We start from the raw sequence: 14116 nt of genomic DNA, 5'->3' as shown, positions 1-14116 counted from the left end.
GTATTGAATTGCCCAGGCAGCAATCCTTTAATTTTTTTTTTTACCTCAACAAACGTCTTTCCCTGTTAACTGCAAAATCTTTATGCTCGGTTTCTTATGGAAGTTCTCTCACAGCCTGGACTGATTGTTCCCACGGAAGACTGTTGGACATCCATAGGAAGAGTGCATTTTTTTAACTCACCTCGTGGCTTGTGCAGCTCATGTGTGCTTTAGATAAATCAGTGGGAGCCCAGTACAGATCACATGGTACAGAGGGTGTAGGGGAGGCATCGCCCCAGCCAGTCTTGCTGCAACATTCCACTTGCACGTGGGAACAGAAGACATCCTTTAAATGCTTTCCTAAGTGCTTTCCAAGTTATTTTTGTTAAAGTGAACTGCAAATGAAACCTAATTCAGCAGCATGGAGTCTGATTTCTTTTCTTCTGCTGCTTTTTAAAATTTTCATTTTAGCTATCAGATGTGTAGGCTGAAGTATTTGGAATAGAATAAGCTTATTTGACCCTTCCTAATTCTCCTTTTTGGGCTCAAAAAGAGGTGCTGCTGTGAGTGATGTCAAAACAGCTCCTTTGCTCGCTATACAAACCCATACATGCCGTGTGTGTTACTCTTGAAGCACAGGTTTATCTGTGGAGATAATCAAAAGCCTGCATCATCCTCAAAAAATGCATGTTTCTGATGCCTCGCTCCCTGATTCCTGGGATTTTCGGCAAAGGGACATCCCCTTTAAACTTGTGTTTCTGCTTCATGTCTTTTCTCTTTGAAGCCAGAGGGCTGGCTGGCCTTTGAATAGGCAAGGATGAGAACATAGCAGTGGGAGGTCCGTGTCTTGCTCATAAACCTTGGCCAGAAAATCAGCCCCAACAAGTGGGGACAGGTAACAGCGTCTTTCCCCTTATCAAATGGCACAGAGCAGACGCATTCCTGCACGAGCAGCGACTGGGTGGAAGGTGGGGCCTCCCTCCTGACTTGCTGCTCTGCTGCCGTGCTTCTCGCTGGAAGCTGCGTGCCACAGGCTTAATGAAGAGCCACGTTATTTCTGTATGAAACACCCTATTTTCCCATCATCCCTGCCCCTTGAGTGCTGCTTTGATTTGTTCTTTGGTTTTCTTTTGCTTCCACATGAGATAGAAAAAATGTTTCTCTCTTGTTCCAATGCTAAGGGACTTTTAGAGGTCCCATGTCATGCCTTCGCATCCCAGTGTATTGTACCGCATGACTTGGTGTGGCCCAATTTTTTCCTGAGGCAAAGCTTCCCTCTTGCCTTCTGCTAAAACTTTCCTCTCTCTGTGTAAAACAATCATAATTAGTGCTAATTGGGCAGGTTTGGGGTTAAATCTGCAAAGATTGCTTGAGTTTGGTAAATCCTCTGCCACTGTGAAGCAGATAATGCTAAACAAAAGATTGTCTTGATTAGATTAAAGTTGGCAAATTCATTACTCTAATCATTATATTGCCCTTCCCGTGGCTATTCAGGAATACATCACCATGACTTACTTGAAGTAATTGAATATAATTGTCTTTTTAACTCGTATGTGTAAAACATCCATCTTTGTTAACGGCATGTGTTGCTGTCCTGCTGCCAGCTCGCTGTCCTCTTTGGAAGGGGTGGGAACAAGAAGCAGAGCCAGGCTGACGTTTATGAATTGGTAGTTGATTGCCTATAAAACCATTCATTATTTCTGACCAAGCACCTGGAAGAGAATAAAAAGGAACAGCACCAGCCACCGAAGTCCATAGGCTCAGTTGGTGCTCCCAGGCAGGGGAGCAGAGGAGAAGCCCTGAAGTGGGACATTGCAAAGGAACATCACCAAAACCAGCCCTTTCCCTCATCCTCTGTGGCAGGAAAGCACAGAGCATGTGGTAGGCTTGGAAATGAGAGGGGCAGAGTGAAACGGGCACCCAAGGCAGGGGCACTGCAGCTGATCCTCCCTCTCATCTAGGTTGAACTGCAAAAAACCAAACCAACAGTGCCAGTGGGAGGGAGGAAGTTCATGGAATTTTTTCTCCCATTAATAATCAGAGGTGTGAGGAGGGAGAAATTCTCTTCAGATGTCATTTTATACCAACAGATAGCTAGGAAAGGAGACCGGGCAGCAAACATCCTGTGTTTTCTTTTCCCCAGCTCTCCTGAGTGACAGGGTAAGACTCTTTTAGCACAAGATTTCCAATATTACCTCAGCAATCAATTATTTAGAAATCCACAGTTACAAAAAAAAAACCCCATAACTGGTCCGTGCTTTGGGAGATTGAGATCGGCCTGTTGTTCTTAATGGTTTAATCATTATTAGTGAATTAAACTGCTCCAGGGAATAGGCATAAGGATTAGGATATGACTCTCTGTATTGTTAAAACAATACCACTTTGCCCAGCATAGTTTCAGCCCATGTCAGCTCACACTTTCCTGCAATTTGAGGATTCACCCAGCCCTGGACCTGCCCAATACAGGCAGAACGACCACCCTGTTTTGGGAGGTTGCAAGATTTCACCTATAGGAATGCCAGCTGGGATGCGTAGACTGGCCTCGGGACCATAGAAGAGTTTGGTTTATTTGTATGGCATTAGTATGGGGTGACCACTGCAGGAAGCCCAGCCTAGAGGCTCAAGCTGGAAGAGATATTTGTGTTATCTGGCATCAGATGTTAGTGCAGAGATAGTTGATTTTGCTTGGTGCATGATGATGTAAAGCCTCCTTTCCCCACTCTCGCTGGTCCCTACGGCATCCACGGGTTGTGGCTATGGCAATGTCCTCAGGGAGAAGGGCAGCAGCTCTAGGTGCTTGCCAGCCCTGGCAGTGGTTTGGGCTGAGTGTGGTTTGGGGAGACCAAAGGCTGGATGGTGCTGTGCAAACAGGGACAGGGTGTGACGGCTGAACTCTGCTTCATTTCTGACCTGGAAAAACACTGTCTGCCTCTTAAAATGAAGACTCCTTACAAGTGTCCTTATGTAACAGATCACCCCTTCCCAGGACGGTTAAATGATGAATCTCCTGCTAGTGCAAATCCTAAAGGATGCCAGTTTATTCTCTCCCTCAGCTGCTTTTGGGAGAGGAGGGGAGGGGAGCAGAAGGGGGGAAGGCGGTTAACAGTTACCCTACTGTGTCCTGACATTAGGCGAGCTGCAAAAATGCTCCCAGTGTATCAGATTGTGTGCGGTGCCAGCCCTTCGCTGGAGCACGGAGAGCAAGTCTGCTGCGGAGCCTTAAATACTTTCCACCCTGACTACCTTAGCTTAACGCCTTTCAGCAGAGTTGGCAGGAGGGTTGTTTTTGTGTAGTCTCTCACCTCTCCTGGCTGACGCGCCTGTGCCGCGCTGTGCTTGGGGATTGTACGTTGCAATGGGAGTAGGAGCCTCAGATCCTCTTATTGATATGCCAGGAAAGACATATACAGGGATTTCATACAGGCTTTGCACGACGGATCCAAAAGGAGCACAGCCTTGACGGACGGAGTCATCGTAGTTCTGTTGCAGCTGGAGCCGCAGACGGGAAAGGCTGAATTTGAAGTCTTTCATAGAAAAGAGTTTGGCGTTTACTGGAGTTTGCCGAACATCAGCGAGAGACTTGGCCCAAGCCTTGACACTGTGTTTTTGAATGATGCTTCCCCACTCTACAGAGAGATGCTACCTGTCACAGAGGCAAGTCCCAGGGAAATACTAAGCGCAGACTGGGTTTTGAAATGCTTATATAGGAGGTTGGGTTTGTTTTGCTTTCAATCCCCAGTTAGATAGAAAGGCCAAGAAGCCAGAGAGGGAATGAGAAGACATGTGGCAATGTTAAGTAGCCTTTAATGAAAGACTTCTGAGTATTTGTAAAAGCAGAGCAAAACCAGTCTTTTCTCTTTAAGCTGATCGCTGGTACAAATCTAGAAAGCAGCATTATTACAGATGCAATGAGCCCTATCAGAGGGTGATTGTACGGTATTGTTACTTAGGCTCTGTTAATTGTATTTTTTTTAGCTTCTGTAATTTTAGCAAGAAAGGCCCAGGTGGCATGACAGCATTGTCGGGGATGGCATGGAGAAATAACCTGATGAATTTTCCATCAGCTCAACTCACTCAAATATTCTCACCGCTAACTTTTGGGGTCAATAATAAATATTAAAACCTGTAGACTTAATAAGTCAATGTAGGTGTTCTCTGCCTTTTGAGACCACTTTATCTTTCCATCAAAGATGAAACAAGCTTCTCAAATGAATAAAAAATAGGGTCTCAAGTGATTACAAGTGAGAGCAATTTGGGCTTCTCTCTCAGAACCTGGCAGTAGGCACTTTTGAGCGTCTTCTGACTGCCTGGACAGTCTGTATTAGCGCTTCTGTCTCTGTTACAGTTTTAGGTAAATATTTCCAGTCTCTGTGTACAGACCTTCAAGAAAGGTGTTTGCTGCCACTCCAGGCATGAGGGACGACACAGGTCTAGATCCCGCCAGGCTCTGTTGAGTCTGATTTGCGTTGCAAGTCTAGTTTTCCTTGGTGCTTCCTATAATCTCCTCAAGTTCAAAGAGCGCTTAGCTGCTTGTCTTTGTCAAAAACCCTGTTGGAGATCTTTTATGTCGAAGATGTAGGATTTCTCTGCATGACTTTGATTATTTATTCATTCCACTTCTCTCGTGTATGATAGCGCTGATATCATGAAGACCCCTTGTCTTGCACCGCTCTTGCTCTGAAATTCATGGAGATTTAGTGCCTTTGAAATTGTTTTAAAAGGAAAGGATAAGTTTTTGAAGTCCCTTTTTTCTTCTTCTTCTTCTTCTATTCCCCTCAACAGTGCCGCAGCACATTTTTCCAGCCTTCCACGCTCCTTTGCCAATTGACATGCGCCACCAGGAAGGACGATACCATTACGAACCTCACTCTATCCACGCTATCCATGGGTAAGTCTTGCGTCTCCACTCCTGTGCCTTGCTGACATGTTGGCCATCCGCGATATGCCAAATCCCACTGCTAAGGTCCTGGGGACTTGCTGCCCTCCGGGGAGGCTGGCCCTACTGGTTCCCTCATTCCCCGCTGTACCTGTCTAGTGGCAATACCGCACTGCCTGGTAGGAGTGCTTTACAGCTCCGTTAAGCCTATACAGGTGCCGTATAACAGCAGAATGGGAGTGCAGGGCTTCTGTGTGGTTATCTGGCTGAGGTCCCGGGGACAGGCTTGACTTGCATTGTTGCATCCGTAGTGTTTCTTATGTTATAGAGTGCCTGGATCATTTCTGGCACTGTCTTGATGAAGACCCAGCGTTTTCTCTCTATTTGGAGACCAGTTATACCATTTGTCCCTGCCCACTGGCTGGGGGAAAGTTGGAGAAAGGCTGCTGGGAGTGCGATGATTCAGTCTCATTTCACCGGATGACAGCCCGGACAGCAAGTCCTCACATGGGTGTCTGTGTGTGCTCTGGAGGAGCAGGGCCCTGGGTTTTGGTGATGATCTCCTCACAAAAGCTTCCCCTCCCAGCAGCAGCTGATGGCCAGCAAGCACAGATGCCAGTCAGGAGTTGTACCTTGAGAGGGGGCATCATGATCTCCTCATCCAGGACGTGTCAGCTCAATAGCCCTCAACACCTTGGAGGGCACATTTATACAGAGATCTGGGTTCCCCTCTTGTGAGCTTTGACTAAGGCAGGGAAGAAGGTGCCAGTGGAAATGTGGACAAAGGCTGTAGTGACTGTGTGGCCAGGAGGGTTTCCCCTCATTCGTGAAACACACCATCCCCATGGGAGGTGAAGAGCAACCTGATGGAGTTGGTGGTCCCACGGCAAACCCAACATCTATCAGATATGAGCCAAAGGGCAGGTCCCAGGGTACTCGCAGTAGGGGAATTCAGTAAGGGCTGGAAACATTTTTCAGGAAGAGCAAAGGAAGGACTAAAAGGACTCATCATTTAAAAACTCTTATTTGATCTCCCAGAGCCCTGCTGTGTCCTCGTTGTCTGGCCGAGGTTGGTGCTCACCAGTTTTGCAGGGGCTGTTTTGTATTTTGCAGGGGCTTTATTCCAATTCCAAAATGCTATGGGAAAAAACAATAGATCATTTCCCTGGATCCTACCAGAAAACAACTGGTTGGTTTTTTGTGTGGCAGTTAGTTTGATTGGATGTTTAAAGGGGCAGAGCAGCTCCTTCCATACTGTGTGCAAAGGGAGAAAGACAGAGCAGGTTGCTAACACGGGAACTGGGGGAGCAGAGGGCACTGAATGAAATAGTTCTGGTCTTGTGTGCATGTACATACGAAAATTGTAGAAAAAAAGAAAGATTAATAAAAATACATACTGGGAGATAGTTAATAAGCCAGAGCTCTGGCTAATAAAGCACCTGCTGACTTCTGAAAAGGGCAATATTAAAGCAGTGATGGGAAGAGAGGATGGCAGATGCTCAAATGTTTGGCATGAGGTGCCCCACTGAGTGCTCCTCTTCACTCCTTGCAGGCAGGATAGGGTGTGCTGCCTCTGCAGCAGCTTTTTCAGTGGAGTCACAGAGCAGAGTTTTCTCCAGAACACAATCAAGATCTTGCTGGCTGATGCCATGTACTTGTGTATCACAACGCCCAGTGACAGGATCCAGTATTCTATCATATTGGGGTTGTCCGGCAGACCAAGCATACAGAACCAGCAGATCAGGTTTCAGTTCATCTGCATCAATATTAATAATTCACTGTCTTAGTGGTGACCGCATTTGTCTGTCAGGGGACGTAGAGGGATATTTGGGTAGAGTTGTCGGTAAGTACCTATCGTCTTTCTTCTTTGAGATTCTTTACCTTCCCAGCAGCATCTCTCACAAAAATAACTTGCAAGGAGAAAAATTGGTTGTTGATCTTAGAATAGGAAACATAGTTCTTTGAAACATCAGTCTTGCTACCTGATCATTGTGTTGAAAATTGCCTCTGTGGCTGGTGAAGCACCAGAGCTGAACAGCCAGCTACTTCTTATCTGTGGGTTTTTTTAGGGTCAAGGAAATGCCATTACTCTTTGTCTCTTTTCCAAGTGCCCAACATGAAACCATCTAGAACATGGTGCTGAAGCTGCATAGGGATTGTGCATCTCTTGTTCAATAGGCTTACTTGGCTCTGTGGGCATGGGCAAGCCTCTAGAAAGTTGAACTCCATCCTGGTAGTGCAGAAATCTATCCTTCTGCTTAAAATAAAGAGCTCAAAAAAAAAAAAAAAAAAAAAAAAAAAGAGGCATGTGCATATTTTCACTCTCAAAAATTATGGTGAATATTTGTAAGAAAAATTGTGTCATTGAGTTTTGGCTTTATGATTAATGTGATCAGTACCTGACAGAGAGCCCCCAATTTATCAAGACCATATTCTAGCTGTCTGCTGTCTTGCCGGTACCAAATTTATCTAATTACATGAACATTGCACAGCAAATTAAGTATAGTCTCATTTGTTGCTAACTATGGGGTCTTATTATCTGCCTGCTGCATTATGTCAAAGGTTTGTTTCCTGACTGCTCGATGTGACATGGCAGTGCGTTCCCCTTCATCACTGTTTGTGTTTGGCCTAATGAGAACAAACGTTATTTTATTTTATGCTAACTGGGAGGAACTCATCTGCAAAGCTGTCTTGAGCAGGACCACCTGTGGGACCCTTTTCTTGATAATATAGTTGGGAATATGGAAAACTCAGGTAATAAAAGACACACATGCCAAGACGAGGGGCCTAAAAGATTTGTTGTATGTCTGCTTACTCTTGTCAGTCTTTGTCTCTCAAGTAATTTCCTTGTTAAATAGCATGACAAATAAATTTCAAGGCTTGAGTCTTCTTCCAAATCACTGAGCATTTATTATATGCATCCAGAAGATGGTCATGTCAGTATTGCCTTGAAATATACGTCTAGAGATTTTTTTTCACCATGTAATGGCATTTCTCATGTCTTTAGGGTGACTTGCTTTTCTGTACAACCTCTGTTGATTTAACTTATTTGGTGATACGCCACTCTCTTCTTTTTCAACGTCTTTTGTTGGCTTTAAGAACAACTTGGCAAAATCATGGGGCTTGCTTGGCTAGTCTAGAAAAAGAAAGTATTTCATTCAGATGATCCTTGAGCTCTCTGTAGTATAAACTAATAGGAATATTGTGGACTCAAGGCAGCATCCTGGATTCTGATGCTTGTGGGCTTGTGGTCATACGGAGAACGGGGGGAGGGGAAAGCAGAACTGGAACCCACTGGACACTGAGAAATGTTGTAATGCAGAATGGAGTAAAACTGAATACAGGATGAAATATCTTCCGGGACTGTAGAGTTAGAGTGAATAAAACAAATTGTATTGGTACCTATAAATTTTATGAGGTACCACTTCCACAAAGCAACATTTTTTAATAGTAAGGTTGCAAACTACAGCACTCAGAAGCTAAGTAATGACAGAATAATAAATTTGAAGACTCTGACTAGTTTTGTATGCCATTGCAATAATGCATTAAATTACACAGCCATCTTTTCCCCCCTGGAATTGTTGCATCTTCAGCAGCATAAGATGGCCCAGGCTCTGTTGGAAGAGCAATGGTGGGTGTTAATACGCATCTCATGCATGCAGCTTTTATCAATTTATCAGAATTTCACTTTTCACAATTGGTTGTAGGCAGAACATAGATTAGCATTACTGGAGCAAAAGTCGTCAGCCAGGGTGTTTCAGCAGGTTCAAAGCTGAACCAAATTCACTGTGTGGGTTAGAACAGGTCCTTTTCTAACAAAGAGGATATTTCATATTTTAGCAAGCTTCTTCACAAACACTCTGGTGGAGCCCAGTCTCTACAATAACTCTCTCTACTTTAAACCAAGGGCACTCAGCATTAGCTTTGCAAGATCAAGTCCTAGATTACAGAGGAAGGCTCCTGGCAGAAACAGCAGATCATTACTGATAGCTCCCTTCCACTCCCCACTTTTAGGTGTGCTTAGCTGATCTCAACTTTTTTTTTTTTTTTTTTAAAGCACAAGAAAAATAACTAAAAACTCCTTAGCTCAGCTTAAAAGTCCCTGCCAATGCAAGAGCCTTCAGGGCTAACCCTTGTAAACAACATGCCTAGGCTTGACTCAGCAAGAAGCTTTTCAACAGTAGCTCCTGAACTGTGGTTAAAACTCATCAGGCATTAGACAGTGTAACAAACAAAAGCAGCCTTGTTTTTCTACTGACATCCTGGTGGTGTTGCAGGATGCAGTTCTGAAATTATTTATTAACAAAATATTGTTGTTGCTCTTCTGTCCACACATAAAAATAGTGAAAATATCCCTTAGCTAATAATCACAAATTCCATGGCTTCCATGAGGACTGAATTGTCCCAAAGCCCTAAACATAGATAAGACTCCATCTCCATGATAATGTGGAGTTGCCCTTAATTTCCCTCTGGTAGGGATTTTATCTGGTTTAATCATGGATCTTCCTCCATTTCCCTGAGATCTTAATATATTACACATTTTCCGTGGTATTCAGCCTACACTTTTTTTCTTTATCTGATCCTATTATCCCTGCTTGTTGAAGTTTGTTTTCTTTTTACTGTGTTGAAAATTGCAGAGTACCCTTTCAGGACCAGTTCCAGTGCTCCCAAGCCGTTTAGACAGGGTAATTCACAGGCGGGCAAGATGACTGTTAAACTTTTCATCATAAAAAGGCTTTGTCTCAAGTGCTTACGAATTTGCCGAATTTAATATCAAACCAAAGATTCTCTGTCTTGGATATCTGTTTCAGGCTGGTCTTCTCTTTCCTTTGTTGTTTTTCTGAGAATTAGCCAAGGGAGGCCAAGTAGGGTTAAGGGAAAATATGTTGTTTAACCATACAAAAAATAAGTCATCATCTTATAACTGTGCTTTTAGAAAAGCCAGTGTCTCTTGCTTTATAGGTAAAATTTGGTTTTGTCATAGATATGCCTTTTGCTCTTCCTCTTTTGAAAAAACACAGACAAACACCTCCCCTCAATTTTGCCAGATAGAAATCTTTTGAAAAATCTCACTTCCAAGACACTCAGTGAAGAGGTGTCAGAGTTTTGCAGTGAAATTTTCCAAGTGCCCCTGGGGCCCTGACCACACTCCAGCCAAGCCCTGCCAGGGCTTCCCTACCAGTGCTCCCCACTTTCTGCCAGGGACTCTCAGTTGTCCTCTCCACCCAGGGGGATTCACAGCCACAGCTGATGGTGGATTGGAACCGGTTGTATAGCAAGCTCATGGAGCTACCTTTGTGCATAGTTGGTGTGTGTAAAGTGCCTTCGGTTAACCTCCGTGGGACATGGCACAGCTTTGATCCCATTAGGTGGTTTAGAATGGGACCCCAGGTAATCTTCATTCCTGGAGCAAGGACGCCACTCGGTTGAGCCACAGAACGTGCATGCCAATAAAACCTGTGTGTTTTCATATTTACTTTGCTACTGGAGTAGAAAATCTTTGGCAGGTCATGATTGATGGTACTGTGCTGCTTTGGAGATAGAGCAAGCTCCCTCCGGAGTAAAAGCAAACAGCTGCTCAGAGAGGCCTTCTTATGTGTTTTGCAAAGTTTTACGACTTTCACCAAATAGATACATTACTCATTTGGGAAACAGGTTTGGGGGCTCCCACATCCAATTTATTCTGTCCCCTTCTTTCCCACATGCTTCTTTTATTTATTTAAGAAAATAAGAATATGTGAGTATTCGATGGTTTGCAGAGGCTGGTCCCCTCCAGAAGGCTGGTTGAAACTTCTCTCTGGTCTGTAATTAGCAGGAGTGTGTGGATTTTAGGTGGCTCTTCAGTAACCTACAGGAGGTGATTTGGGGAACTATCAATACCAATCTCACTGTAAAACTACCAGGATTAATTTTTGATGGTCACTTGATCCATCTCCAGAAGACCACAGATTAAATACTGGGCTGTTGCTGTTCTGTTTTGGGAGCTGGAAAAATTACTTTATTTCTATCTGTGCTTTAGTTTTTCTATCTCTAAAATGCTGGTACAGTAATACCCTCCTGATGTTTCAAGAGCTAAGAAAAGTCAGGTGGTCTGTGGCTCATGAGGCTCTCCATAAGGGGTTGTGACATGTTTTCAGGTGTCAAGAAAGAAGTACACAGCGCTACCTACCTGTGCAGAAACTGAGAAGGCACACACATAACATCTTCTGCCGTCAGTGGGAGGACAGGCTGATCAGGTCTTCTGAAAATGGGACAGACATAATCCAAAACGCTTATCAGGGCTAGAATGTTTTTCTAGGTTTTTCCAATCTGATAAACTATGGAAATTATATGAAAAAAAAAACCAACAAACCAAACACAGCTCCCCCAACTTTCTCTTCTAAATCTTATTAACAATTTTCAAGCATTCACCATTATGAAAGTGATTTGTACACCCACGCTGTTCCTTAAATTAAGAAGATAATTTCATTGTTTTTATTTAGTTAAATAGCCCTCAGAATACTTCAAAAAACTCAAAACTGAAGTCCAGAGGCACCTGGAGGTAGATGGTTTCAGCTTCACTAAACTATGCCATAAGACACAGATTTGGCTTAGAAATATTTGGATTGGATCTTCAGTTGCTGAATGCTGGCATTATCACACTGGAGTGAGGGCCTCGGTGAGCTCAGATGGAGTCATGCCCATTAGCACTCAGTGAAGATCCGGGCCACCGAGCTGCTGGTGCTGTGACACCACAACGTACTGAATGAAAAACTGCAGCTCTAATTTAGCCTAATCACCAGCAGAAGTGCAAAAACAGCTAGGAGGTTTTAGTCTTGAGAGAAAGAGCCTGATCTCTGAGGTCTTTTATGTAAACCTCTGGCATATGTTCATTTAATATGATGTCACTCTTTAATCCACCATTGCTTTTAAATGTCATTCTCAGAGCTTCATGTCAGCAAGTCTTAAGTGATAATCCCTTTGCTTACCTCACTTTATAGTAGATTAAAAGTGACTTCATGCTTCTACCTTATCCACTGTTAAGCTTGTGCTTTAGGAAAAAATTATTTGAACTCTATTCTCCAGCTGCTTTCTAAAGAGTTTCTGAAGAGAGTGCAGGTCTTTCAGAAGTTATCTCAATAGTATTGCCCATTCTTCATTGCTTTCAGCGTCCTGTGAAAATGGATAAATGTTCAGTGCTAACCTCCTGCCCTTTTAAACTCAAGTGTTACCAGTCTGTTTCCTAAGATTTTTCTTGGCTAAATGTGGAGCGCTGCCCCTCCTGGCCTCTCCATTTTCTTAATCCAAAATAAATTCCCTCTCTAGATGGTCTTTCACTTCTCACCAGCTTCTTTCAGTCATGAGGACCAGAGACGATGACCTGTCGCAGTGGGCTGCTCGTGTAGCGCTTTCTCCTGTACAGCACAGGGATGTGCAGGTTCCAGCTTTCTGGCTGTGTATCTCCTGGTTAAACTTTCACTCTGCCTTGTAGCAAATCCTTTCTTAGCATAAGAAGATTCACCTTCCTAGCCGACCTTCTTTTTTTTTTTTCTCTTAATTTCACCCTTCTGGTCATAGCACACCTCGTTGTGTAGCGTGTCCCTCCAGATACTTGCCGCGCGCTGTCGTATTCTTCCTTCCCACACTAATGAACTGGGCAGCCTGCAGCGTATACTCAAATATCAATCTGCTCAGCCTCCTCATTTTCACTGTGTTTCTCTGAAATCCTTCCAGTGTGTGTGGAGATAAATGGACAAAGCTCATCCATCCCACTGGCTTGTGAAATGAAGCCTGCGGCACGACACTTTTCAGGTGCTGGTTAATCTGGGATCCCAGCTACCAGTGGCCATGGGAAGCAAATAACACAAGATGCTGAGAGATAAAAACTAATGGCAGGAATGCTGGCTTGTGATACTGGAAGAAAAATGTAGGGTTTTTAATGTCCATACAGAGTGGAAATTTTCAAGTCTCATCCAAAACTTCCCCCCACGCAACAAAGAGCAGAGAAGTCAATTTACCCTGGAAGGATGAAGGACTGAGTCAACTCTGCTGGGATTAGAACATGTGGTTCGAGGGATCCTAGGTATTTTTGGTCTGGTTCTCAGACCACCCAGATGGCTGGGGGGAAAGGAATTAAAAAAATAATGCTAATAAAAAAAAGGACCCTATGTGGAAGAACTGTGGATTTGGATATCCTGCCTGCAGCTAATGCCATGCACGCAGATCTTCGCAAACCAAAGGGCAGAAGTGGGTGCTGTTTCTCTGGCAAATCTCAGATCTGCAGAGTGGTCCCGTGGGAATGTGTGTGTTTAAGTGGGCTTTCTAGACTCCTGGCTTTGACACTGAACCACATATATATATTTTTCTTCTGTGTACCAGACAATTTTGAGGATTTGATTTTACATAATTTTCTGCCTTGGAGGCTTTTCATGCCTGTTCTTCTATGTTTCACCATTGATATTAAATAGACAACTAACAGAGCTAAAGTTTAGAGCGTTACTCAAGGGCCAGATTTTAAAACCTGCCTGTATGATGTCAGATTGTAAATCCCACTGTATTTGGTCTGGCTAACAACTTTATTTTGAAAGTTGGTGTTGTGGGTTTCAAAATAATGTTGACCCTTAGGGCCAGCTTGTTAAGCATTGGTAATACAAGGGCACAGCGGGTTCAAACATGCTGGATCACAGCTAATGTCAAACTCCCCCAATTTCATTGATACTCAGGACCCCAAAGCCAATCCTAGTAAAGGAGTTAGATGTTTTCTTTAATACAGGTGGAGCCTCCTCACAGAGTAGGTATTTCTTCCTGCCACTGCTCATTTTATCTGTCTTACAACTCTCCCTACCTCACATACATCTACTCAAAACACTTTTAATAGCAACTAAGTGCAGTCAGGCATGCCTGAAAAAAATACACTAGGGCTGTATGATATACAGTCACATTGAGCTTTTTGCATTGAAGTCTCTCTGCGAAGTAAATGTGTTATTAAATCCTGTAAGGGCCTCTGAAATGTTTTCCTTTCAATCCTGAAAAGCATGCTGGAGAAGAATTTGTCTTATTCCCCCTCTTGCCCCTTCATGCCCTCTCCTAATTTGGTTCTAGAGCTACTTACAAGGCTTTTAATTTACGAACCAGCTGCAGGATGTTACCTGCTGATTGAATGCTTCATCTGAAAGTCTTTTGAGATCCCTCAGAACCACATCCCAAATTACCACTGGTAGAGGAAAGACTACCAGAATGTGGTTAATACATTAAAAATAGGAACCTTTCAAACTTACAGCT

The 14116-nt window shown here is 43.7% G+C and overlaps 1 protein-coding gene across 6 annotated transcripts in view; it reads left to right on the top strand.

Annotated features, from left to right (window-relative positions):
* Positions 1–14116, top strand: part of GLI2 (GLI family zinc finger 2) — a 197610-nt gene that overhangs the window by 121198 nt on the left and 62296 nt on the right. For all 6 annotated transcript variants that reach the window (XM_054070500.1, XM_054070501.1, XM_054070503.1 and 3 more), the window contains one exon: positions 4762–4867. In XM_054070500.1, coding sequence (XP_053926475.1) covers positions 4762–4867 — 106 coding nt within the window. The remainder of the gene's footprint in view (positions 1–4761; positions 4868–14116) is intronic.

Source organism: Cuculus canorus, chromosome 6, assembly GCF_017976375.1.
Source record: "Cuculus canorus isolate bCucCan1 chromosome 6, bCucCan1.pri, whole genome shotgun sequence".
In the NCBI taxonomy this organism is placed as follows: Eukaryota; Metazoa; Chordata; class Aves; order Cuculiformes; family Cuculidae; genus Cuculus; species Cuculus canorus.
The sequence above is the reverse complement of the archived record's forward strand: the minus strand, read 5'-3'. Positions and strand labels throughout refer to the sequence as shown.